Below are 27,324 nucleotides of genomic sequence, written 5' to 3'. Positions count from 1 at the left end.
GCTGGAAAACAGAAAAAAGCACTGCTTGTACGAACGAATTAACTGTTTATTTACGGCACATATAATAGAAAGAAAAAAAATTGGTTTCTGTCTCAATGTGCAAAACACATCGAGAATAATCAAAAGCAACGAAAAGGAAAAAGAAACCTTTTGCGGGGAGTTCTTCAAACTATAGGGGGGAAAATATACACAATGCACAAAACTGGAAGGGAGCTTCGCCCCAAGCCTCCTATGGCTTCGTTTGGAATTTGTCCAGGCCGTTCTCGTCATATGTGAATCATAGGTGCACATTGCATTTGCTTTACGTCACGTGTGTGACACCACGTGACTGCAGCCGGAGACCTTGCATCGGTCTGTCTGCTCTGAGCGTGCTTGCAAAAGAAAGTGAGTCGCGTGCCAAACTTCTTCCTCATCCTGTGTCCCTGCTCTGAACTAACACATGACGTTTGCTGCCTGTCATTCAGTTTGACCGAAGACATGTAGCAAGGAACTTTGTACTCAATACAAAAACTCAGCTAGAATTTTTTTTCTGGTATGTCGCCTGTAGGCAATACTCGTTAATAAAGGGTTAATAAGCCCGTTGTGCAGAGATGGACAATACATAATTTTTTCATACCACGAGTATTGCTTTGAGCTACGCCATTGCACATATAAATCTGTACGCTTACAGATTTTATAAGAACAACCCAGTTTTGTGTAGTGCACTGGTCAATTGCCGTATAAAATGATATCCCAAGTCTTTCTTCCTATAGCGGTGGTCACAGTCTGGTGATGAAAGCATAACGAAATGCCCACACACCCCAAAATAGCGAAAATGCTTTATGAAGAAAAGACTGAGCAAAGACAAAAGTGTTACTAGTGCAGTGACGAGAAGGCCAGTACAAGATTTTGCAAGCTCCAAAGGCCGAACCACACGCGGCTAATCGCACGTGGCTGGCTATAGGCGTCACGCGTCTGCGAGGCCGTGCCCTATACACGTCTAGAGGGGAGAGACGCGCAGGCTGCGTGCGCGTCAGGCAGTGCTTGGCTTTTAGCGTCATTTTGAGCGTACGCGACGGAAGTGGCAGCCAGTGCGCCATGTCACGTGGCCGGCACGTAAACTTCGCAGATTTGTAAAACAAGTGGTGGTGGTTTCGGAATCGTGCTGACAATGGGCGCTATTAATAATGAACCGCTAGTCGCCTGCGTCGAGGCTCTGCCTGCACTTTGGTCTACGAAGCACAAGCACCATAAGAATACGCACGTGACGAGATTCTTGTTGAGCTAGTTGGCGAGAAATGTGTTGCCCGACGCTGCCATAACCGACAAGTGCTAGAATTTTATACGGGTGTCATACGCGGGGCACTTTCGATTACGATCGAGCCCAATCGGGATCAGATTTCTGGATCACGATCCTTGCCCTGCCCTGCCCTCTTGCCACACTCGTACTGACTCGGAGATGCTTGCGCTCACGTATACGCTTAGCGAGACGCGTATACCATGCTCCGTGTGGTCGGGCCTTTAAAGCCGTCTGCACGCTAAAGAAGCAAAAGTACTAGTTGAAATTCCCTCTTCTTACCTATGAAGTCATTTAGGAGTATATTCGCCATGAAGGGACTTGAAAACCTAACTAATACGAATGCGACCGCGAAAATTCCAACCCGCCGTGGTGCCGTAGTGGCTATGGCGTTACACTAATAAGCCCGAGAGCGTGCGGTCAAATCCCGGCCACGGCGGCAGCATTTCGACGGAGGTGAAGTGTGAAAACGCCCGTGTACCACGCATTGGCTGTACGTTAAAGAACCCCAGGTGGTCAGAGTTAACCCGGCTGGCGTGCCTCAAATAAGGATTTTGGCACGTAAAAACCCCAGAATCGATTTTTTTTATAATTTTAGCGAAAATTCAAATATAAGTTGACGACATCGCTACTTAGCAAGTAAATTCGCGGCTCCAATTTGGGGCGCTATAATGTAAAACTATTCCAAACATTTCTATTCCAATTCTGCAATCAGCCATCCGCGATTGGTCAAAAACTTTTTTGGACCCCCCCCCCCCCCCCACTTCACCTGCCTGTCACGCGACGTCAGGAAAACCGCGATAGCTTCCCATCTGATATGACGTGTACACACTGATTATGCATGACTTGACCGAACAAAGGAAAGATAGTTATATCTGATTCGACGCATTTTCCTCATTAGCCCTCGTCCATTGCTCAAGAGTTTTCGAGCTGCATCCACCTCACCCGCCTGACACGCTACGTCACAAAACTGCGAATACTTCCCGCGTCAAAGTGACGTGTACTCGCTAAAGACGCATTAATATGCCGAACAAAACTGAATTTTCTTCTGAATAGCCACAGGCTGCCCCGTTACGAAAGGAATAAAAGATGGCTGCTGCCGATCGCTCAGGTACTGGCTACTCGCACCAGCCGGAAAGCATGGGTTTATTTGCGTGTTATGAAACTTTTTGCGTGGCCGTGTAACGTTTTCGAGCACTTTCGGCACGTTTACAACCTCGTTCTGCCAACTCTTCTTTGCTAAGGACCCGTTTTACCGTCATTCTTAAGCTTCCGTTGCATGTCGCCGCGATTTTCGACCAGCCACCGAAAGCTAAGTCAGGGAAAGTGGAGAAATCGCAGACGCCGGCACCACCCTCTGCATCCGATTATCGATTTTCAGTGCACTGGCTCGGCCCCATCGAATCCCTCTCCACGTGCTCCTCACCTATTGTCAGCCAATTAGATAAGACAAGCAGCACAGTGTAGGAAATGTTATTCGTTTATCAAGCAAACAAAAGTGACCTCCTATGAACGAGGAGGGCGTTTGATTGGTCTGTTCAGACAACCCTGCGGGTCACCTCCAGATGCTTACGTCGGCGGTTACGCAAATTTGACGTCAGGATATTAGAATACAAACATACTGGAATAGTCTTACGTTATAGGGCCTCTGGACTGAGATCAGACATAACCAACAAATCTTAAAGGTGAAAAGGGAGAAGTAATTTGCTGCAACTCGCACCGATAAGCGGGCAGTACCAATAATATTTGCGCAGTAAATTATTAAGGACCACCGTGAGGGCTTTTCAACTTGATTCTTGCTGATGTACTAAAGATGATTACTGCATCTTTGTATCGCCACGTGCACTGATTAAACACCGTCACAGCTAAATATGGAACTTTGCACGTATACTCACAAAAACAATCCAATCCTGATGCTGGGCATATTATTAGAGAACGCCACCGCCCCATGGCAAAGAACACTTACGAACGAAAATCTTTGTGAATTCGGCCCCTTAATCGTAGGCGCTCGGCGAGCAAACGCTTTGTAGGGGCGCTTGATCACCGTGTGCCTACGTCCAACATTGAAAGATCAAGAAGTAATCACTTACATTTGACGAAATATAGCGCATGTGCTTATCATCGTAAGGTCGTTCTGCGCTCTGCCGGTCTTGCAAATGCTTCTCAGGTCGCCGAGTTGCGCTGAAGATTGTAGCGACGTGCTGCTCTTTCACTTCGATCGAGCGAGAGACTGCCCCTTGCGGCATAGTCTCCTGGGCGATCGAGACTAAAGCAAGCTAACCTGCTCGCGGTGTGAAGATGGTCCTAAAATGATCGATTTTCTGTTGTCTGAAGTTCCGGCATAGCGACGAACAATATATTCCAATGGAATTATACGCAGGGAAAAGCAACCGTCCTCCTGACGCATAGTCATCTTGACAACGGCAAACCAGCTGAATATGCAGATGTCGGAACGACTGGTGCAACAGCTGCGGTGGTCAAGCAATGTCCGTTCCTTCGAATTCTCGGGTAATTCTTTTTAGAACCAGTGTTACGGCCGCAAAAAGCTCAAACCGTTCAGACTTAACTCTGAGAGCAAACGGTAAGCTCTTCTGCTGCATTCCTATTTGCTCTCGGCAGCCGATGCAAGACCCAAAACACCAGTCATCAGTGAGGATGACTCCGCTGCGGTGACACCGGCGCTTGCTTGCTTCCACTGCCGCGGCGAGGACCAATGCAGAAAGAAACGGAGACAAAGACAAAAGCAAACTCTGAGGCTGTCATTTCTTTTTTTTTTCGTGCTCATGACGTGAGAAAAAAAAGAAGACGTGGAGAAGACAGGAGCTAGAGACTGAGAGACAAGTTGCCACAAGCGAGCCGCAGCGGAAACAAGCAGGGAAAGTAAAAATACGCGCGGAGGAGTCGCAAGCTAAGAAGAAGAAGAAAAAAAGGAACTGCTGGGGGCTATTTTTAAAGGATTCACAAATCAGAGCGGTTGAAGCACCCGAGGAAAGTGTAAGAGAGGAGGAAGAAAAAAGAGAGGGAGATAGTGTGCGTGGAGGGGACGAAGACGAGGAGATGGGGGCGAACTCTGCGGCAGCAAGTCGACGTTTTTGAGTGGAGAGTCTCAAGTTTTGCCGGTCACATTCCACGACGCCGCTGGGAAAGGTGATTCCAAAATGGCGGCTCCCCGAAAACCGCCTTGGCGAAGCCAGGTGTGCCGTTACGTGTACGGCGTGTGGACAGCGGGAGGTGTCATTTACGCCTAGCCGGGCTGCGGCTGCGAGAACACGCGGACTTCGATACGACCAGAGCCAGACAGTCTGTTTTGGTAACAATCGTGCCGCCTGGACCAATCGACTGCAGATGATGTGCGCCACTCCTACGGGGTAGGCATCATGTGGTGTGAGCCCCGCCCACTCAAGGTGCCAGCCGCGAAGGCGCTGGCATGTTTGATACGGAATATCAATGAGGTAGATTTGTAAAAACAATCTCAAGCTCCGGATAACAATCACACCTCGAACTGGAAACGCTTGAGCCCCCATTAAAGGAAAAAAAAGTTGTTTAAATTTGTAATTTGCTATGTGAAGCGTCTTTCAATAGACAAGATTTTCTCAGCAAAGTGAGACAATAAAGTACTTCTACGAACTCATTTTAAACATAGTCTAGACTACTAGAAATGAATGTAACAATATTGATTTCCATGCAAACATAAAATAGGTATTACAATAAAAACGCACGACAACGATCCAAGATACAATAAACAAAGCCCAACAGGTCACTTTATTTCCAGAGAATTTTTTTTTTACTGGAATATCCGCGTCCTTTGTTCTCTTCACCGACGTGCATCACCGTATGTGTCAAAATCGGCGTGTCTCCCGCCGAAGCATGGCGTCATGCTTCATTCCCGACGGCCCGTATACGTCCGAGAGCGGCCGCGCGATTTCTGGCCGCCCGTCATCGGTGCGTTCCTGTTCTCGCGTATATGGCCATGCGCGAGCAACTCGCGCGCCTGCGGCTGCAGCGCGAGCGTACCGGCCGCCGAGCGCCGTCTCCGAGGCATGCTCGCGGCTCGCGCACTGGGCCAACGGCGCGCTTCCCAAAAAGGGCTCCGGTCCGGGAAATCCGAGCTCGGAGCGCGGAGTCCCAAAACGGGCCGCCCAGAGCCGCCCTCTTGCAGCCGGCCGGTCGCGCAGCAAAAAAGCAACGCGCCTAAAGCCTCGCAGGAGCACCTTGTTGGCTGCAGGCGACCAGTGCGCCCTCACACGGCCAAGTCAGCCCTCTGGAAGGACCTTCAAGTGGCGATCCCGTGCTCTGCTCACTTCGACGTCGAGGGCTCTTACCGCTCACTGGTGTGGTGTGTGAGTTCTGGTTCCCCGGTGCGCGGACCCCAGCCTTACCCACACTTCGACTCCACTTCGACGAACTCGGCTCCGCTGAAGAAGACCGACCATGTCTGCCAGGACCAGCAAGTACATGTACAAGAGCACCGGCGGCTCTGGAGATATCTCCATCGAATATGGCACCGACCTCGGCGCGCTCACCAGGCTTGAGGTAGGCACGCGTCGAGCACGCGCCGGTGGCTGGTCGCGTGACGAACCGCCGCTCTTTCGCGGGCTGCGGTTTGTCTGCGCACTGCTTGACATCGACGGCGCTCGCTCACGCGTCCAGGCGGGCGCTTTACACGCCACGCTCACTGGCAGCGATAGGAAGGGGTGCCGGAGGTGGTTACCTGGGCTGAGCACAACCCCTGGTCTCGCCTTAACCTACGCCAACGTTTCAGTTTGGAGACTTGTCTTCCTGACAAAGTCAAGCCTTCTCAACGAAACGGCGGCAATGGCTGAGGCGACGCCTCGGTGCGCTTGTCGAGTACACTCCACCAGAATGCAATGGAGCTAGCTAATTGTTATCAGGACGCAGTGACCGTCACGGGTATGCTTTGAGGCATATATAAAAAGAAAGAAATCATGAAAGCAGAGGGGGAAGAAGAGCGCATGTTGAAGGATAGTTAGACTCCGTCTTGAGAATATCAGCACCCGTTGTGACTGCACGTTTCTGCAGTTCTCTTGCAGAACACTGCGAACGCAATAGATATTTGTTGAAACTAAAAGTAGATCTTAAAGTTTAGTCCGCATGAAGTGCGCAGATGTCGTGTGTCAGTGAAAAAGTTTCGTTGCTAGGCGGAATATTACTCAGTGAAACAGAGAAAACTGAGGGAAAATTCAAAGACGTTCAGCTTGCTTGAAAGCCTCTGAACAAACAGAACACATGTAGCAGTGTACCTACATGCTCGTTCCCACTTTCACTGAAAAAAGGAAATGATCGAATGCGTGAATATAGTATTAATAACTACGCATATATTAGTTTTGCACAACTATATTGACCGACCGACCGAGTGAGCATGGTAGAGAACTGCCGGCAACACGATTATTCACTTTCTTTCTACAAGCGGCTTGGTAGAGTGAGGCCAACTTACTAAGCTCCCAATTTGCGGGAGCCAGGAATATATGCATTTGGCTATACCTTTCTGCTCAGGTTTTGCCTCACATTTCGATCCGGATCTGAGGGAGTATCGGGCGCAAGGCGTACTCAACAAACTCGCGTTGCTGCTTCAAATACATTCACATGCTTATACTGATTCAGTGTCCATTGTTTGCGCGATGTGCCTGTTGTTGTAAAGCTTGGATTGCGCAGAGCTTGATTTCTGTCGAATAGAACGTACATAGAGCGACGACTCCGCTCTTTAACACTGCTAAAATACTGTATCTCCGACTTCGAGCACAGAAAGCTAACGCATTAAATATTGCTGTTAGGTTGAGGCGGCGGGCATTCACAACGACTACTACGAAAATGAAAGCTGGGAGCACTATACCAGGAATGCTCAATTACAAGCAAGCACTTGGCAAAGCTTCGTCTATTCGTCTGCTGGCCTAGTCATTGACCTTCAGTGAATGCTTACGTAAGTGCTGTAAAGCGTTAAAGGAGATGTGAGAGTCAGCAATAATTCCAGTTTGCGAGACCTGTTCGGACGGCAAATATTATTGCTGGATCTTTGTATCTATGCTATAAAGGGGGTAGTGGCGGCTTGTACGAGACCCGCAAAATTACGACACCTCATTTGGTCATGGCATCGAGTTTCGGGGAGTTTCGCTTTGTTGAGCATCGGCAAGTGAAAAAGCGGGTTAAAATGTTGCTTACTTTTCAGCGCGTTCTTTTCTCAAATACATAAAACATTACGAAGAAAGAGTGAAGGCTATTTCTACTGATAATATTAATCAAACAGATAATTTTAGGGAGGCAAGAATACACGACCTAGAGCTCTGAAACAAATATTCTGCTAGAGTATTCTAAATGCTCATACTGCACGCATATGTTATCAGGATACCTATGTTTCGAGGAAAATAAACTTGATATGCTGAATCGGAATACCAATAATATCATGTTAAAGGGAACTCCTCAGGCAGACGTATTTATGAAAGGCAATAACTTTAGGATGAATCAGAACTACTCTCGTTCGGAATTCGTAGGAAAACAAAATTACGCAGCCTCTTCCATAATATTCCCCCTTTCTCGACGTAATACTTTCCTTTGTAATCAATATCGGAACACTATCAATGGCATTGCGAGCGTAGAAATCAATCATTTCATCTGCGTTAGCAGCAGTTGAGAGGCAGGCGCAAATATCCTTTGAAATGCAGGAATGAGGGTCGTAGCACCAACATGCAAGACGCAAAACACTGCCTTGTGCTTTCTAACAAGCTGCAAGTTCTGCCCGAAGGAACAGGCTAGTGGCCGCTTTACAGGCCTTCAAGTGGCTCTAGTGTCTCGGTCTAGTTTTCGCCAGACACGACGTAAGCTTCTCGAGCACTGAAATGCATGGCTGCCAACGTTTGCGCAAGACAAAACTCACATGACCTTCTTTCGTCCTATGGCGGCGTGCCTCAATTTGGAAGCGCGAAAAGAGACCGTTACGAAAGGACGCGGCTGCTCTTCAAGCTCGAACGTACTTGGAACCTCCGGAGGCTTGTATCAGTGGTGCCACCTGGCTCATGCTGCTTGGGGAGCAAGTGGCGAAGCGTAGGGTAACACTTGCAGCAACACCTCACCGCAGGAACGGCTAGGTAAATCGAGGAAAGCTAAGAAAGGCTAAGCATTGCCTTGTGTTCAGCCACTTCAAGATGCAGTGGGTAATTTAATAATAAACGGATTTAAAATGGGTGATTTTCACAACTCGTAACAGTTAGCGTGCACTTTCAAAATGTTGTGCCGGAGATGTGTGGCAGTACTATGTCAGCAATGTCCCATGTGGCATACACGCATCTATTGTGTGGGGATGCTCCTTTTTCCAAGCGTTGATGGTCCCCTTGCGGCCGTGCATCTGGTCAGCAATGCACTGGTACATATTCTACGGAAGGTTCTTGGCCGCAGCTCTGGTCTCAATCCCACAGAAGCGGCGGATGGTCTACTACAAGGCCGCCTGTTGTTCCAAGCAAGGTGCTCCGAGACCAACGCTGAAAAACCCCTGCAGGGCCACCACACCCAGCTGAGCACCAAAACAGGAGACAATGCTTAACATTACAAAAAAAGTAAGGGCTGTCGGGGGCCCTGAGGTTTGAGCCCAGTAACTCCGGCCTCTATAGGCGGATGCTCTACGACAGGGTCGTCGTTGCGGTTCAAAAGGCACCGTTCAAGTACAGTGATATGGTTTATCCTAGGTGCCAGACTGACAATTCAGCTATGCTATTAAGGTTAAACTATTGAGCCAAGGTAGTAAAGTTAGGGTATCCTATCGTTGGATTAACGATCCATTACCGTTGCATAAAATTGCATAAGGCTGCATCTCTTTGTGTAAGAATATACCGTGGAAAACAGCAAAGTTAGTGAATTCATCCTCTCGCACTTGACGGTTCATGGCCGTCAATGCGACATGCCGAAAGTAACGGAAGAGTGAAGTGTTTTGACACAAATTTTTATGCGACAAAATAATACCGTAGCCAAATTATAATTCTAGGCAAAATGTATGGCATTATCCCCTGCAAAGTTTCACTTGAGTCGCGCCTCTTCTTGTCCTGACGATAGTAATGCCCATGTGCAAATTAGGGCAGACAGCCAACAGCATTACAAAGTGCGGGTGCACGTGCGTCTTCAGTCGCGAGGGGCACAGCTGCCTGCATCAGTGGGCTTGAACAGCCAATTCTGCATCATATAAGTTACGGTGACAGCCTTTCGCCTTGTACGGACGAGGGCGCGCAGGAGGTAACACATGCTCTGTCACACGCACGAAGTGTGATAGCAGGCATTCAAGGAGCGGTGCCAACGTAGCATTATGGTATCGTACCCATGCATCCCAGTAAGCAAGCAGCCTTGTTTTGTGGCAGTACAGCACTAAAACGCAAATATCTGGTGATATGCCGCTTGATATGAAGGGGTATCAAGCTAAGCTGTCGCTTCCGCTATTACCAGCACCACTACTACAATGCGAGGTTGTTTCGTGATGATTGTTCGGATTTGAAAACAATTTCTTGCCTTTAAACTGGAGGACAAAAGCATGGAAAGGACAGCAGGCATTATTTTACTGATAAGTAATGATCGCACTTTAAACCTACGACTGCGCATTTGGTTTTACATTACTGCTACCAAACACTACATGCCTGACGATATCTATAAGAAAGGGAATAAGATATGGCACCACTTCAGGAATCTGACTTTCGCCGGACCGATAATTATCACGTGAGGCAACCTATCGGCGCCCTAAGTGCGGGAGTAGGAAATATATACACGACTCTTCAGTATAGAAGACGACGCTTCAGTATAGAAGAGTAAATTTAGTGCTCTAAGTGGGCTCTTGGGTCAGCCTGCAATTCTCAACGCTTCGTGTAAGTAACATGCGCTTTACGCAAGCCTCGAAGGTAAAGCATGGACGATGGAGGAATCCGGAGTAAGCGCCCTAGCCGGGTTCTGTTCTATTCACGCAAAATTGCACGAACAAACTGAACATTGGTATTCATTTTTGTTGAGTGACTTACGACTATCGCTGACCGAAGTAGGTAAGTTGACGTGTTAAGTAAGACCCCGAAGTTGTCACACAATGCGGAATAGAAAAGAACGACATATGGTTATGTTATACGTAAATGTCGCACAAAATATCGCCAAGTTCTTTCATCAGTAGGTTTTAGGATATATTACTAATAAAATGTTATAAATGTACGTAGACCACCCTGTCATCCATTTAGTTAGTGCAACTGAAAGAAGATGAATTAGAAATACTTGCTTCTTAATGCTTATGGCGGATGCCGCACGGTAAATTTCCAGATCTAATGCCGAAGCCTAATTATGATGGACTAAGTATCCTACGTGATACCAGATACTTCACTTCCTTTTATGTTTTCACGATAAAAAGACACGGACCCACGCAAGAACTACGGGCGATGCTTATAAGGAAATGCGCACACATATTACCAGAAGGTACAAAATGAAACGCAAAGGACTGTAGTGATTGATGTGTGAAACACTGTAGAGTCAATTTTGTCAACAATCAGCTAATGTTTTGAGATCACGTTTCCATATGCTGCGAAATTGGGTCTAGTTGAGCTACGCAGCCATGAATAATAACATTCGTGAGAGCCTCTTGCGGCCGACATGCCGAAAAGGAAGTGAAAGCCCATTCTCAGTTTATCTCTAAGTGCATTAATCACCCAGAGTGGTTACGTGCCACTATTTCCAAAAATCTCCACCTACATCATCACAATAATCGCTTCGGCGTTACGGCCCGGAAGAATGCGCACACTGCTAATTCAGAGTTCATTACTCGACTCGTCTTACACAAGAACAGGGCGCCATCGTCGGAACGCAAAGCGCAGTACGCTAAGCTATCCGTTGTCTTGATACCCATGCACAAGGGCGTGCAAAAACTGTGTGCACTTAGCGGAGAAAAAGTGGAAACGTGGCTTTTGTTCGTTTCAGCCGGCTGTCGCACCGTGCGATTCAAAGGCCTAATGAGAGGGAATCGGGGCACGTTATTGGCACGTCGCATCCAAGATCGCTGGCCTCAAGCAGGTGACCTGGCGTAGCTTCCGCCACCGGGGCAGCGACCTTTAGGGCCTTCGGAGGCCACCGCTCTTTTTGACGTACGCTACCTGCCGGTGAGGGACCAACCGTATGCCAGCAAGACCCCCAGCGAGGGAGCGCTCGCGCCAGGGGCAGCTCTAAAATTTCAGGCGGCGAGGAGCGATCGGGCGTGAGCTCACCAAGAAGGCGCGCGCTCGCGTGCTGCACACCACCGACGGAGGAACCGTCGCCGGCTCCGACGCTAAATTTGGCCACTGGCCGGAGATCCCGCCGGGTGTATTTATAAACGCCAGCAGGTCTCCTCGGCTTGCCAGGGCCTCCTGGGCAGCGGGGTGGCGGCGCTGCCGGCTGGAAACAGAGCGTGGCTCACTGGGCGGGCGGCGCCTCCTCCTCGCCTCGTCTCGAGCGCCGCGCACAACGCGCCGCCACGTCATACGCAACGACCTCTGTCACAGGCGTCCTTTCCGGCCGACCTGTCCTTCTATTTACGCCCACCGACAACGAGGCGTTCCCCAGTTTGGTCGCCGCCCGCCTGCAGTAGGAATGGCAAAAAAGGCTCGCGGTTGTCGCTCGGCCCGATTAGTAGCGGTGCTGGGCTTCACGAGGAAGGCTCGCGTCCGTCCATGGACGGTCGAGTGTCCTTCGTCAGGCGAAGCAGGGCAGCTCTTCCACGAACGCGACAGCTGTCGGTTTACGCATACTCGAGTACTGTTCTCGACGCTGCGATGAAATGTCAGGCCGCCAGGCCCTCGCCGGTTAGCAGCGCAATGACCGCGAGCACGAATACGCCGGAGTATCGACGGAAACTGGGGAGGTTGCAAAACTTGCAATTTCCCGACTATGAAGTGCCTGTTTAGAACAGACATTATCCATGCTGTAAGTATGAAAACTTAGAGAAACTTCTGGGTCCCCGTTCACACGAAGAAGGAAAATAAACGCTTTGCGCCCGTTCTTGCGATTGGAAGAAGCGGCGAGTTGAACCTGGAATTATTTTAGCGCAATTTAAGCAGGGTATATTTCGTAATTCATGTAAATTTCCGTTATGCTTGCTATTCTTCATGTCGTGACATAAAACTGAAAAAAAAGCAAGACCCCAAGAAAGTTCATACATTTGAATTATAAGGATGCCATGCTATTTGAGTAGCCGATTTTTATTATCATTAATTAGAAGCAACTTCTCTGTGATTGCGAAATATGGGCAGAGAATACATTTCGAAAAATGTTTTTGGTTCTTCTGCTGGTACCGCACCGACGGCATCAAAAGACATGTCTCGACAAAGGAAGCTCGTTTAGCGTTTATTATGGAAAGCCGCGCTATTCCTCTGCTCTTCAGCGCTAAGAATCCACTGGAAAGAAGGAACTCAGTCGTGCATTTCCGACACATTCTTAAAGGCAACGACAAAAAGGCCAGCGGTGCGTTCTGACTGCCTGAAAGAAGATTCCTCCCTTGTGCGTGCGCGTCCTACGGTGAAACTCGATTTCTAGACTGCTTTCGTAAGGCCAGTCGTTTCTCCCATTCTCTTTCATTTGCTCCGCCCCTTGGTTCTTTTTTTCTTTTCCACTCCAAACACATTATCTTTGCTCAGTATGGCAGCGCGCTGTCAGGCAAAACGCTGAAGAGAAACGCACATGCAAATAGAAAAACCTAGGAGGAAAAAGTAACTTTCAACTGCGGCAGACAAAAACTTGAGACGACAGAAGACACAGCGAAGCAGTGTCAGCTCTTCATCTTTTACTGCGTGATGCCCCAAACCCTTTTAAAAGCTGATTGCAGAAGGTTCTGAATTGCAAAACTCACGAAGATTTTCATTCCCGAGAAAGGTAATGGCTACCTAATAAGCGTAACGCTAGATCGACAAAGATAGCGCTCCACCACCATGCATTCCACAAAGGCCATTAAAGAGAACACGCGGAAAGACGGAGAAGGAGGGGATAAAAAAACTAAGCAGGAAGGGAGGACCAAATTAAGCAAGAAAGGCCAAGAAAATGATAAAGAAAAAGAAGGAGACAGTCTAAAAAAAAAAGGAAGCTCCAGCCGGGCCTTTTCGGTCCCGCCGCCACGAGATCGAGTTGCCTGTCAGTGGAGCCAACTCATGGCGACCGCATCCAACATTAGCGTACGCCCGGCATGTGACGCAGAGGGAAAAAAGGAAAAAGAGTTTAAAACGAAGAGTAAAGAATTTTCGAGTCTCATTTTTTCTTATGATGACATACAATATGCTTTCTTTTTTCTTGTCTTCTTTTTGCATTTTTGCGAGATTGTGCGTGGTCTCGTTATTCGTAATGAAATAGGCGGGCTGTTACTTTGGCCTTCCTTCTTTTCCTCGCTCTCTTCTTTACGTTCATTACAGCGCCGCGGATTGCATACATTAGGTCACTTGATCGCTGAACGTCTGATTTAATATTTACGAGTTGAGAGCGATTTCGATTGAGTTTATCTATTAGACCGTTTGCAGAAGTACGGCTTAGGCATCATCAGATTTCCTTCGGTGTAAACGAAATTAAAATAATCCCAGGGATGGAAGATTGCAAAAAAAAAAAAGAGGAAAGAAGAAGGTCAATAAAAGAGAGTACGGAGAAAGCAACAAATGAGCCAAATATATTCAACCCACTTGCTGACCTTCTGCTACGACTGAGGTTGAAATAAGCGGTTGGGAAAGCCGGCAGCCCCATAGGGCGGTTCGGCAAAGGGCCTCCGGTGCCTGTTCTGGGCCTTCTAAAAGGTCCTGCTTGCCCAATCAGTCGCGCGCAAGGTTTGGAATTGTGCTTTCTTCCTCTGTGACGGGACGTGCGCGCGGAAAGGACAAGGGACGCGGGTAACGAAACGCGATGGCGAACAACTCCGCACGCTTCATATAATGTGTAGGCTCTTTGCGCGAGTAGACTGCAGCTGCCCCGTTCAAAAAGAAACAGAAAGAAAAAATATCAGCACGAGGATTACGGCTACGCAACGTTTTCGTTTTTCATTTTTTTTTTCGTACAGCTTGCTTATGGCGAGCAATCGGTGGCTAGCCTGTATACGTTATATTCCAGACTGAAGATTTCTCGTGCGCTGCATGGCATCATTATCTACTAAAAGCAGCGGGTTTTGCCTGTACTGTTGCAGGCGAGGTTCATGTGCACATTTTAGTGCAGAAATGATACCCCATACTTTAGTGTATTCATCATGGTTGACTAGTTGATTCAAAATATGCATTTACAAGCCGTGCACGTGACTTCGATATCTTCTTTCTCTTTTCCAGGACAAGCTCCGCCTGCTTCAAGAGGACCTCGAGTCCGAACGGGAGCTCAGGCAAAGGGTGAGCGAGTCGACCTGAATGCCTTTACCAACAAGTGCATAGTGCCTTTAATGGGACAGCTTGTCTGATCTTTAAAAGAAAGAAGGAAAGAGGCAGCTACAGTGCCTTAATGCTTGCTGTGTATTAGAAATAAGAAAAAAAAGGTGGGTGAGGGGGAAAGCGTATTTTCTTATCTTACTGAAGCAACAAAATTTGAGATTTTCTGCCCCTTTCATGAACGAGCTACTGTACGCTGAGTCCTAGTTTTACCTTTTGCAACGAGCAAGAAAATTTTTGTTTTGCCTAAGTCGACAGTGGGTACAGGAGACTACCACAGCATTGCAGCAATATATGCTGCAATGAAAAAAATTATTGTGCACGTTAAATTCAGCAAATTTTACGCCAATACAGGTGAAAAATTTGCATTTTAATCATGCGCTTCAGAGCAGTAAGGTGTCGTAGCTTTCTGATTTGACTTATGGCGTCCGGTGGACCCTTCACGTTTCACGTGTTTCCATCCAAGATGGGCTTCATTAAAACGTGAAGGAAAGAAAACTAAAATCTGCGGAGAAGTAACGAGGACCAACTGAGAGTACTGCTAATGTGTCTACGTTGTAGCAGTATAGCATATATTAAAGAACAATAATACCGCATGACTACGGCCTGGGCATAATGCAACAAACGCGACCCAACACCCAATAGCTTGATTGGACAAGAATCTTCGAACCCCGCTGTTTCTGCACGTTTCTTAAAGAGTCACACAACATCTTTGTGTGCAAGATGAACTAAACATCACATCTGCCGACATTTTCGCGTCCACCAAATACCAGTGAATAGCACTGCAGCAAAAAAAAAAAACTGCCAAATAAGCGCCAGCACGAAAGAATCAGCCACAAGGACCATCGGCAAATGTCTCCAGTGAAATACGACGCTTGTAAGAGATTCACGACGCCAGCGCTCCATCTGCACATGCAGGCGTCCGTTTGCCTGTATGGCAGGACTGCCGTGAAGTACATTGAAGTAGTGGGAAGTACTGTATGATTCCTATTACTCATGAGAAAAAGGAACTGCTGACGCGCAATACTTAATCTAGCACCTCCCGCACATGCAAAAAAAAAAAAAAGAAACGACTGCAGAGTTTCAGAGCTATTGTGATCGCACCGTTATTAATGCGAGAAAGATGCGCATCGCTGCTCGAGAGAACGGCTTTCGTGGCATTTTCTTATTTATTTGAAAAATTTGTCGCGAGGTATATGTAGTAAAACAACGAACAAAAAGGGCATCAAATAAACACAACCCCTTGTGGCGCAGCTACTGCAACAACGAGTAGCACATTTCTTTTTCTGTTTGTCTGGCTTATAAAACTTACAGTTCTGAAACCAAGCATTAAAGCTGTATTTGGTGAGCGACAAGCATTTCTATGTTGGGCGCGTCATGTATGGTCCATGTGCCCTCTCTTCCTGCAGATCGAGCGCGAGAAGTCGGACCTGACGGTGCAGCTGATGCAGCTGAGCGACCGGTTGGAAGAAGCCGAGGGCTCCTCGGAGACCGTGGTCGAGATGAACAAGAAACGCGACACCGAGCTGTCCAAGCTGCGTAAGCTGCTCGAGGATGTGCACTTGGAGAGCGAGGAGACCGCGCACCACCTGCGCAAGAAGCACCAAGAGGCCATCGCCGAAATGCAGGAGCAGCTGGACGTTGTGAGCAAGGCCAAGAGCAAGTACGTTATTACAGCGGCACTCGTTTCGAGCGCCTGAAGGATACCAAGGAGTTTAGCAGGGGAGCTTACCTCTTTAATCGTCCTGCCCGTGGCCACGGGCTTATTATTAGCTTTGCTCATTGTTTCAATTATGCTTCATGCTGTGCCGTGCATCACTGTAGACGGCGTGTGGCCCTTTGCCCCACGGCGTATGAATGTGCTAGTGTTGCATTTTGCTCGACCACTCGACGTGCTCCTTCTATTCGCCTGCTGGCAGCTCGGAACAAGTACCGACAGGACCCACCCCAGACAAAATCCTTTTTTTTCCCTTTGACATAAGTATAACTGAAGCAGCTTACCCTAAGTACGACAATGTCAGTTCAGCGAGTTGGCATATAGAATTCTAGCACCCTGGCCATTCTGTGAAATTTCACAGTGGGGCTTCTTCCGAGATATATTTTACCTCACAGCGAATACGGCCGACCTCCTGCTCGAAGCTAAAACGCTGCACTGAATGAGTGGGTACAACTGGAGCCCTTGTGACACCTTTCCCTCATGCAGGAGCAAGGAAAAAAGGGGCGAAGTCAAGCTCCTTCGGCTGACAGCGCTTACAACACTAGCTAGGCCACCTTGGAAGGGCCAACTGTGGCGCATGGGGAAGAGCCTATGCAGAATTTCGTAAAAGATAAAGCGAGATGAACCACAGCACTCAAAGAGGAAATAAGGTTCTCACGTCTAGGAAAGCCAGTGAACCTATAATGGGCTGTGACTGTACACGTGCGCATTACTCCGTTCCTACGGACGTGTAGCTTGACTAAAATTCACGCCGTCAGCTTTAATTAATTGGGCCAATCATTGTCCGGTAAACCATAAGGGCTGTTAGAAAACCACCCTGTAGTGGCACGTCGACACACAAACTGAGAGCTAAAGCACGCCAAGAAATTTATGACACATCGTATCTTACTGAACGAATTTTTATTCTCGCTCAACTTTCGTGCAGTGGGTGAAAGTTAGCCCATATTTTTCTCTTTATTGACCTTAGAACTGTAGTGCTTTAAGTTCATGTGCGAAAGCATTTCAACGGCTATAGCACGGCGCATTTACTTCCAAGTAAAGGAAGTTCGCTTCGTCAGGGCTGTGGCTCCTTTAAACATAGGGATCTCAGACTTTTGTTGCAGTAATAAATGGCGTCATTTCTTTCCTATTCCGATTACTCTTTCTTTCTTCTACTGCAGGGCCGAGAAGGAGAGGCAGAAGTTCCAGGCCGAAGTTTACGAACTCTTGTCTCAGGTCGAGAATACGAACAAGGAGAAGGTACGGCACATTCCAGAACGACGCCTCCTAAAGGGAAAACAATTCTCCCAGCCGGCGCACATCTTCAGTGATTGTGTCGTTTGTTGTATGTTGGCATGCTTAATAGGTGATAATGAAAAAGAAAATCTAGAAGCACTTGACGCTTATCACGGTTGTCACAACGGAGCCGAATTAATAGACTAGAAAAGAATATTGTAGTTATTATGCTGATTTACACTATCTGGCAGGCTAAACCGAAAAATTTGGCTTGCTAGCGAGTATCAAAATTAGCTGACCTCTCAAGAAAATCAATTCCGAGGATCAAGTGCCGGACGCCAAGCAGAAAATTAAATCAGCAGTGTACGCCTGCCAAACCTCCAACTGACGATGCACAGACCGTTCGATGTTGGGTTGCGATAATTATGAGACGAAGCAAAGCTGAAACGACGTGCGGTATGAAAGAGAGAGAAAACTTACGCGATACCTTACTGTAACCGGGAGATAAAGTTACTAACTGATAAAAGGCACTGGTTAGGGAAGGCGGAGGAAATGACTTTTCATTAGTTAAATCTCTTTTGCATAGTTGTGCTTTACACGTTATTATACGGCTAGGTTCTTTTTTGTTTACATATATATATATATATATATATATATATATATATATATATATATATATATATAAACAGATTGAGTTAACTAAATGGCTAATTGTAATATGTTAGGCATGAACTGCTATGCACCTCGTACTGCGTATTTTTTATATTCAGTGGTACCAGATAGATGAAAAAACTCGTTCTTGCGCAACCAATATTAGTGAAGTTTACCCCCTTAATTGAATATACCTGTAACGCAGCATTCTGCAATCAAGCTAGGACAAAGTTCACGTTCAGGGAAGCCTTATTTGTTCAGATAACGCGTTCTTGAGGCATTAAGCAATTCAACGAGCAATTTCACGGCGCAGGTCCCTACGCTCAGGGAGGTGACGGTCTGCTATAAGAGAACGTTTCTTGTCCGCAGATCACGATCCAGAAGACCGTGGAGAAGCTGGAACACACCGTTTACGAGCTGAACATCCGCATCGAGGAACTGAACCGCACTGTCACCGAGGTGACGGCCCAGAGGACCCGCCTTAGTGCCGAGAACGCCGAGTACCTCAAGGAGGTGCACGAACTCAAGGTATCGCTGGACAACGTCAACCACCTCAAGACACAACTCGCCACCCAGCTTGAGGACAACCGCCGCCGCCTTGAAGACGAAGAACGGGTGAGCAGGCTGCTATATGCGGCTGCATACTCTTGAGAAAATTTGGAAAAGTTACACATTTGGTATGGGACTTGAGAAGGAGGGCAAAGGCTTGCGGCTGTCACGTCGCGCCCCCGCTATACACTTTAAGATGCAGGACGAGGGCGAGGAAAGAGAAGCTAGCGCACTTTCGTTGCTGCTCCGCACGTCTGTACGAAACCAGAATAAGAATGACGTGACAAGAATTAAGAATGAGTAGACAAGAATGATGTGATCATTAGAGAGTGGCTGACGTCATGGCTCTTCCAAAAACCTTTCATACGATGTACAGATCCTAAAAAGAAGAAAAGCCTTAGCCTTGTTACTTTTAGACCATGATTATTTGTTGCTTTGCAGTTAAAAACTGCGTCATAATGTCTCCTATCTGAGCTTAAAATTTAGTTGCTCTTCTGGCCCTCGCGTGATTAGGTTTCTACATCGTTTATAGGAATAGATCTTCGTTATATATCTCTGCCATCAAGTGCGGATCGCAAAAGTGCGGTTAGTAAATTTAACCACTTTTGAGAACCTTATATTATGAAAGATTAGCATCAAAAGCGTTCCTTAACTTAATGAACAGGGTCGTATGCTAAGCGCTTTCGTTCCTCTAATACTTCTCGAGGCTACATGCGGTCGGGACCCAGCAGCAATGTGTTCTGCGTGTAGTGTGCAAATCAGCAACGCGTAATAGCACACAAGCGCCTTGAACACGGGTATTCTGAACCAGGAAAATTTATTCATTTGTTACATGGTTTAACTGTTTTGATGTGAAACTGCTTCTAACATTTTTATACGGAGCGAACCATCTTAAAAGTTCGAAGGGTGGATCTAAAAGCTCCCGAAGAGCATATTACATTAAAATTTCCCGAAGAAAGACCCACCGACCCACCGAGTGTGCAAGTTCTGCGCTGTTGTGTAGTTTCACATCTTCTGTATGGAATTTCGATTATAAAGCTAATTTATTTGAACTCAAAATTCTACTGATCCGTATTGTTCATAGTTAAGCAGGTTGCTCTCGTATAGAAGAAAAATTAAAAAAAGATGTTGCGATCATTTATTTGTCCCCCCCACGCAATCCGGGTCATTAAACGCAGCCGGTGGAAATGATGCCTAGTGGCAGACTTTCAGTGGATTTTCAAACTTGACGCAAGTGCGACATGAAAATGAGTTTAATGTTCAGCGCTGCACAAGGTACTTTTGTCCTTATTCCGGCCAAAGCCGTCGAAAATTCAGCTCAAGGCTCAGCCGATTATTTATTGCCTTAGTCGACATCAGCGTAGAACGCAAGCGAGACGATTAAACGCAATTCGAATACGTCTTTTCCTCAGCTAAATAGTCGTTTGGGTTGCAATTTCGCAGAAACGCGCCAGCCTTGAATCGTCGCTGCACACCCTTGAGGTCGAGATCGAGTCACTCAAGGTTCAGCTGGAAGAAGAGTCAGAGGCTAGGCTCGAAGTCGAGAGGCAGCTGGTCAAGGCCAACGCCGACGCCGCCGCTTACAAGACCAAGTATGAGACTGAAGTCCAGGCTCACGCTGACGAAGTCGAGGAACTCAGGTATGTGGCCTAGCATTACTGTCACGCGTGCAGCAGCGTCAGTCAAAGAGAAGGACTTCGCACCAGTTTTCAATGGCTGGCGCAGAAAGGCACAGTAACTTACAGGGCTAGAAGGGAGGGGTTCAACAGGGCTGTCTGAATCCAACTCTCTCCCCCTCCCTCCCACTTGCATTCATAGCAAAGTGAAGTCGGGAAGATGTGCAGAATTACGGCTACAAACTGAGGGGGAAATGATGGCGAGGAGGTGTTCGCTGTCACGATGTTCAATTTTCAATTGTATTTCTGTACGTATAGGCACATTCTTTCAACGAAGATAACATTACGCACGCACAAGCTCCTCGTGTGTGTGTGACTTATTCTCTTGCGTACGTCTCCTTCGTGTGGTTTGAAAGAATGTACAGGAAACTGGTACCTACCAGCTTGCTCAAGACGTTCTTTCGTTGCAATGTACTGTTTTACCCAGGCGAGACGACACAGAAGCAAAAGTAAAATACAGTTAATATCGCTGCCACAAGAACATTAGCGTGATGGCTTGTACTCGATGACGCTGTTTGGAGGTGCGACACTGGACACGCTAGATATACAGTTTAAATCCGTCAGTCCTTTCTGACCTCGTAAACGAATTTGGCAAGTCTACACTACTTTCCATCGTACCAGAACTTGTCCGGTCGAGATCCCCACTTCCGCAAGGTGCCACGCATGAATTATGGAAGAGGGCTTCGAATATATTCCATATAACATGCTGCAGACCGTACGTCACCAAGAATGACAAATACGGAACAATCGCAGTTGACACGCTGAGCTGAGGCAAGAAACTCTGGGCAGCGAGGTCGCGGCTGCTCAGTGATGCTTTATTATGACTTTATTTCTTTTTTCAAAGTGTTCCAACATCCCTCACTAAATAACGGCATTCTCTCTTTCGATGTAGCAAAGAACTCAAATGAATGCTACCGGGCGCCGAAATACAGCTTAAGAACCGATGTGCTCAAATGGCGGTAAGACGTGGGGGGAGTGAAGAAGGCCGTGCCCTGTACACGCTATCCTGCCTCCGAAGCTTATCCAAAAGCCCGTCCTGTTGAAAGTAGAAGCGCTCCAGTTCGCTTCATTCGGTGCCCATTTGTCTGCTGGGGAAGAGCTGCCGGCCAACGCTTCCTCTACCAGCCTGATCCGCTTTATTTTCTCACGGGTGGAGCACTAAAACGGGAGGAAAGTGCTGATGCCTAAGTTTCGGGCCACCAAACACAGCACTGCTGGCGTCACACTTTACAGCCCTTTGCGTCCATGCCGCGGTCACGCCGGCGCTTCCTATAAAAGGCACCGGGACTTTCTTTTACTGTCGCGTGCGGTTTTGCTTTGGACCAAGTTATCGAATGACCTTTTGCCGAGGTCTTTTCCTTCCAGCGGCACATTCAAGCTCCGCGACAACGTTTAGCACGACGAGTGCTCACAGCGCTCTACTTAGTTCTTTATTGTAGAAGTTAGAACGCCCGAAGATTAAAGCCGATGAAGGCGTTTTTCTCTTGCTTTGAAGTACGGACAAGCGATGATCGCAGAAGTAAGGCACCGAGGATAGCTTAATGAGATTATTTATCAAAATCGCACCAGATAACCAGGGTTGCATGAAACAACTGTCTCTTGAGCAACGACTTGTTTTGGTTTTCATGAATACAAGAACGCGACGTTTGTAGATTAACTATCAACAGTCACGACTAAATTACGATGCTTAACAGTGAATTATAAGTCCAGGCTTTGTCAATACGCAAGAAAGGAATTATTTACTCGGGAAACTTTAATGCGATTGCGAGTATAAACATTGGATTAGCCGCGTAAGTCGTTAATTTCACAAGAACGAGCTCCAACTTGATCACGCATGGTATTTAGAGAGAGTCAAACAGTGAAAGGTGCTGACCAGATTGAACTGATTACGACTGTTCGACTCTCTCAAAAAGTCGAGTCGGCAGGGCTTGGCTGTTTTCTAAATGGCGAGTTAAAATATTTAGTGATTGCCAAACAAATAACAAAAGCGCTTTGAATATGAGCAGTTTATGTCACTTCAAAAGAGCGTTTAACGAATAAAGTATATCGTAGTAAATGGCCAACATTATTTTAGTCTATGGTCCTTTCAGCTTGTTCCGAAATACGGCATACGAGAGAACCTCTATTTCTTATGCGAATGGACACTGACGTTGTGTTACAAATTCTACAAACGCAATCTGTGTGATAACACGTGTGGTTTTAAAGCTTGCCAGTCAATCTGCGTCGCTACAACCTGTGAACATTTACAAAATTTTGTTTCTCTTCTTTTGCACTCTATCACACACCTTATGCGAGTGTTATAAAGTTTAAACCGCCTTCCAGTTAAAATGCTTCGCGACAGAAACTTTAATAATTCACTTATTTCATATGCGGACATCGTTGAAAAAAATTTGCCTTTGAGAGCTGGCACAAGGGCTAAATAATTGCATTATTCTGTTTGGTGCCCATTCTGAGCGTGCGTTGTCCTCTGGGCGAACCTTTTTTTTACTTTCCCCAGGCGCAAGATGGCTCAGAAGATCTCGGAGTACGAGGAGCAGCTCGAGGCCCTGCTGACCCGGTGCAGCAACTTGGAGAAGCAGAAGTCACGCCTGCAGAGTGAAGTTGAAGTGCTCATTATGGACCTGGAGAAGGCCACCGCGCATGCCCAGAACCTGGAGAAGCGCGTAGCTCAGCTAGAGAAGCTCAACATCGACCTCAAGTCCAAGGTGGAAGAGCTCACCATCCTGCTGGAGCAAAGCCAGCGCGAGCTGCGCCAGAAGGTGGCCGAAATCCAGAAGCTGCAGCACGAGTACGAGAAGATGCGCGAGCAGCGGGATGCCCTCCAGCGGGAGAACAAGAAGCTCGTCGGTCTGTGCTCTACGCAAGCATGCTACTGCCTTGCGCTGCTGCTTTACGTGCCGCCGAGGCACTGTCCCCGTGCCCGCGTAACTTGTGATTCCTTTCAGCTTGAGCTAGGCTGAAGGTCACGCTGCAAACGCGGTCGGCATCAGCAGTACTAGTCAGGTGCTACTTCTCGAGTTTAGAAAGCAGGGACCAAATCCAAGCACATGACTGGCTCGCGTGCTTGGATTCTGTCCCAGCTAAGCTCCAAGGAAGTGTGCTTGTGGGAAAGGGTAAAAAATACTGTCAGTGCTTACGCTCTGCCATGAAATCATAGGTGTTAGCAAGTAACTGTGGCCCTACAGTTCGAGCTTGACTTGGCAACATGTGAATTGACAGCCGAGCGTTATAAAGCGCGATCGCTACCATAACGTTAACAGTAAAGATAGTGACGCGGCACATGGTTCTGCGGTACGTCAAGGAGTCAGTCTTTGGCTGTTCTGATATCAGCGGAACTCTGTTCACGCAAAAAGATATAAAAAGTACTACAAAAGTATCCTAATACTCACTGCAGTGATAATTAGGCTAAACAGCAGTAAGATAGGTGCTCAACTATTTTTAGCCTCACTAACTTATCCCTTCATTTGGCAATTCTAGTAACGATTAAGCCTCCGTCCCAATTGTGCCTCGAGAGCACACTGCTCTAGGCGGAGCAATTATCTTCAGCCTACTCAAGCCCAAGCACGGTCGCCGATAACAAGATTCTTCGCCTTCTTGCGCGTCCTCTCGTTTAACATCAAACAAACCAGCTAATTGGGGAAATTGGGCCGCATTGACGTTGCTTCTGTTTAGGCCTGTTACGTGTCTTTAACAATGAGCCTTGCAAGTTTCGTTCAATGTTTCCGTCACAAAGTTCTGGGCGCAATTATTCGTCGCCCTCCCGACATCCTTGCGTTCGAGAAATTAGCCCATTATAGTATCCAGCTACCGTAGCAGGAGAACGATTCGATGGAAATATAAGGAAGCGAAAGAAACAGCAGTGGAGCCCAGCTAAAGAAAGAACAGCAGTTAGAAGGTCACAGTCGCCGATTAGCTAGATAACCTATCAGGCTTTTAACTTCTGTATTTGAATAGTTTTCTGAGCCACGTGTTGAAATTGCTAGTCGAATAGACCAAGTTTGAAAACAACTTTTCTTCGTATTAGCAGATGCGGTCATAGCGGTCATGCGGTCATTACCGGTCATAGCCGCCGTAATGTCTTTATTACTGAGGTTGCTTCTCCATCTCTGCTTTGCTAAGGAACATTGTTGAGAAATGTTGCAGGAATTGACATTGGCACTTGAAGGTCACAAAGCAGTATGGACTGCGTTACACCTCGGGTAACAAGCAGGAACGATATGAAACAAAGTTGCAAGGCACTAAAGGGTAACGATCTGTGCCCGCCTTCTTCCTTAAAAGGTAACGTTAGGCGGAACAGAAGCTGAAGTACGTTGGCTGGAGTGTCGTATTTTTGTTCTGCTGCTCTTAGAATGTCGAATTCACCGTAGAGTGTACTTAAGAGCGACATTATCCGCACTTTTGGAAATAATGCTAGCAGAATTAGGCCGGTTTTTCATGAAGCAGCGCTGGTGGAGTCATGTTACTAGGGTTGAATCTTCATTTGCTTTAAATAGAGAGCGTGCACGTACTACACGTAACTTGTGAGCTGTGTGGAAGGACTAAAGGGGGTCAGCACATTTATCATATTGCGACTGCCAAGACGTATAGTTATAGCATACTTCAGGCTCTGGGAATCTTTGATCAGCTGGTTTCGAGCAGTCTCTATATGAACCAGTCCAGTAAACTGTAGGAAAGCGGTGCAAGCAGCAACGAATGCTTAAAGTCAGCGAAGGCGTGTTCCGTAAACATAAGCGGTCAGGGCCAGCTGCCGGGACCCAAGTGTGCGCGTGCTAATGCTTCCACGAATAGTGAAGCGCGACCGGCCGGGCCACATGGCCGCGGCTAACCCGCGGCACCACACATCCCGGTGCAGACGACCTGTCCGAGGCTAAGAGCCAACTGGCCGACGCCATCCGCCGGCTGCACGAGTACGAGCTGGAGATCAAGCGGCTGGAGAACGAGCGCGACGAGCTGGCCGCCGCCTACAAGGAGGCTGAGACGCTGCGCAAGCAGGAGGAAGCCAAGTGCCAGAGGCTCACCGCCGAGCTCGCCCAGGTGCGCCACGAGTACGAGCGCCGCCTCCAGATCAAGGAAGAGGAGATCGAAGCCCTGCGGTGAGTACGCTTCCTTGATATCGTCTGTAAGGCCTAGCGGCGGCTCCAACGTAAAGCGTTGCATGTGCAGTCATCCATAAATTTTGCCCTAACACAGGGAGCAGACTTCTAGATGCTTATATGTGAAGCATGTGCTGGGAAAAGCAAATTTACTATAAGATTTGTACAATAAAAGAATAGCGCCGTTCGCCCGTTGAGGTGAAATGTCGTGGATAACTTGGGGGCGCTATAACGTAAAGCTATTCCAAACTTTCCTGTTCCAATTTTGCAATCAGCTCTCCGCGATTGGTCAAAAACTTTTTTGAACTACCTCCACTTCGCCTGTCTGTCACGCGACGTCACGAAAACCGCGATAGCTCCCCATCTGATATGACGCGTACACACTGATTATGCATCATTGGACCGAACAAAAGAAAAATAGCTAGTTCTGATTTAATGCCTTTTCGCCATTAGCCCTCCGCTATTGGTCAAAAGGTTTCGGGCTGCACCCACTTTATTTACCTGTCACGTGCACGAAAACTCACCGTGTCAAAGTTATGTTTACGCGTTAAAGATGCAGTAATACGCGGAACAAAACTGAAAATTTTCCCGAAAAGCCGCGGGCTACCCGATTCCGAAAAGAATAAAAGATGGCTGCCGCCGATCGCTCAGGCACTGGCTACTCGCACTTGCCGCAGAGCATGGGTTTATTTGCGTACAATAAAACTTTTTGCGTGGCCGTGTAACGTTTCCGAGAACTTTCGGCACGTTTACGACCTCCCTCTGCCAACTCTGCTTTGATGAAGATCCGTCTTAGCTGCAATCTTAACCTTCCGTTGCATGCCGCCGCGATTTTCGACCAGCCATCGCAAGCTAAGTAAGGGAAAGCGGACCAATCGCAGACGCTGGCACCACTCTCATCCTCCGGTTATCGATTTTCCGTGCACTGGCTCGGCCCCATCGAATCCCTCTCCACTTGAGCGTGCTCATTACTTCTTGTCAGCCAATCAGATACGACAAGCCGCTCACTGTAAGCAATGTTATTCGTTTTTAAACAAACAGAAGTGACCTCCTATGAACGAGGAGAGCATTTGATTGGTCTTTTCAGACAGCCCTGCTGGTCACCGCCCGATGCTTGCGTCGGCGGTTACACAAATTTGACGTCAGCAGATTGGGATAAAAAATATTGAAATAGTTTCACGGTATAGGGCCCTTGATCTGCCTCTGCAAGGCAAACGAGGATACTCTTGAATCTTGCCCGTGTAAAGTATGTGAAAGGCTACATTTAAATTAGCTGCTTACTTACCGGTATATCTGCAGGCTACCGTTCGCTGGACTACCGCGGCATGGAACGACGAGCAAGCAAAGCAAACAAAGTTTAGCCGTAAAGTCGAGGAACTTTAGATTTTCAGTAAAAACAGTGCTCGATTGCCCACTGTGGTGGTGCTTGCTGGCACTACACTGCTGGCAGGGGAAGACACGTGTGGCAAGTTATTACGCATCAGAGCAACATTTTGCCTGCTTATCAGCGTGAGCCCTCCACCACAAAGTTTGCTGAGCGCCAGAATGAGACTAACGTTCGGAGACGTTCAAAACCACACCCTGTCTTGCCTGCCCTCCGTGGCGACTGGCCCAAGGCAACAAGGCACACATATGCAGCTAGAAAGTTTAGCTTTGTAGGACAAGTGGATGGGGGAGTTCGTGAACGCAAAACTAAAGCTTGCGCTGCAAAGGTGGAGGTTACCACACAATTTGAATTATTCGAACGTATGCAAAAATCGATACA

The 27,324-nt window shown here is 47.5% G+C and overlaps 1 protein-coding gene across 1 annotated transcript in view; it reads left to right on the top strand.

Annotated features, from left to right (window-relative positions):
• Positions 1-5,552: 5,552 nt before the first annotated feature.
• Positions 5,553-27,324, top strand: part of Prm (Paramyosin) — a 32,301-nt gene continuing 10,529 nt past the window's right edge. The window contains exons 1-8 of the mRNA XM_075703520.1: positions 5,553-5,809; positions 14,566-14,622; positions 16,068-16,321; positions 17,536-17,614; positions 18,611-18,856; positions 20,234-20,430; positions 22,964-23,313; positions 25,319-25,559. Of these exons, the coding sequence (XP_075559635.1) occupies positions 5,708-5,809; positions 14,566-14,622; positions 16,068-16,321; positions 17,536-17,614; positions 18,611-18,856; positions 20,234-20,430; positions 22,964-23,313; positions 25,319-25,559 (1,526 nt within the window). The 5' untranslated portion in view covers positions 5,553-5,707. The remainder of the gene's footprint in view (positions 5,810-14,565; positions 14,623-16,067; positions 16,322-17,535; positions 17,615-18,610; positions 18,857-20,233; positions 20,431-22,963; positions 23,314-25,318; positions 25,560-27,324) is intronic.

Source organism: Dermacentor variabilis, chromosome 1 (genome assembly GCF_050947875.1).
Source record: "Dermacentor variabilis isolate Ectoservices chromosome 1, ASM5094787v1, whole genome shotgun sequence".
In the NCBI taxonomy this organism is placed as follows: Eukaryota; Metazoa; Arthropoda; class Arachnida; order Ixodida; family Ixodidae; genus Dermacentor; species Dermacentor variabilis.
Note: the sequence above shows the minus strand (reverse complement) of the source record. Positions and strands in the feature narration are given on the sequence as shown.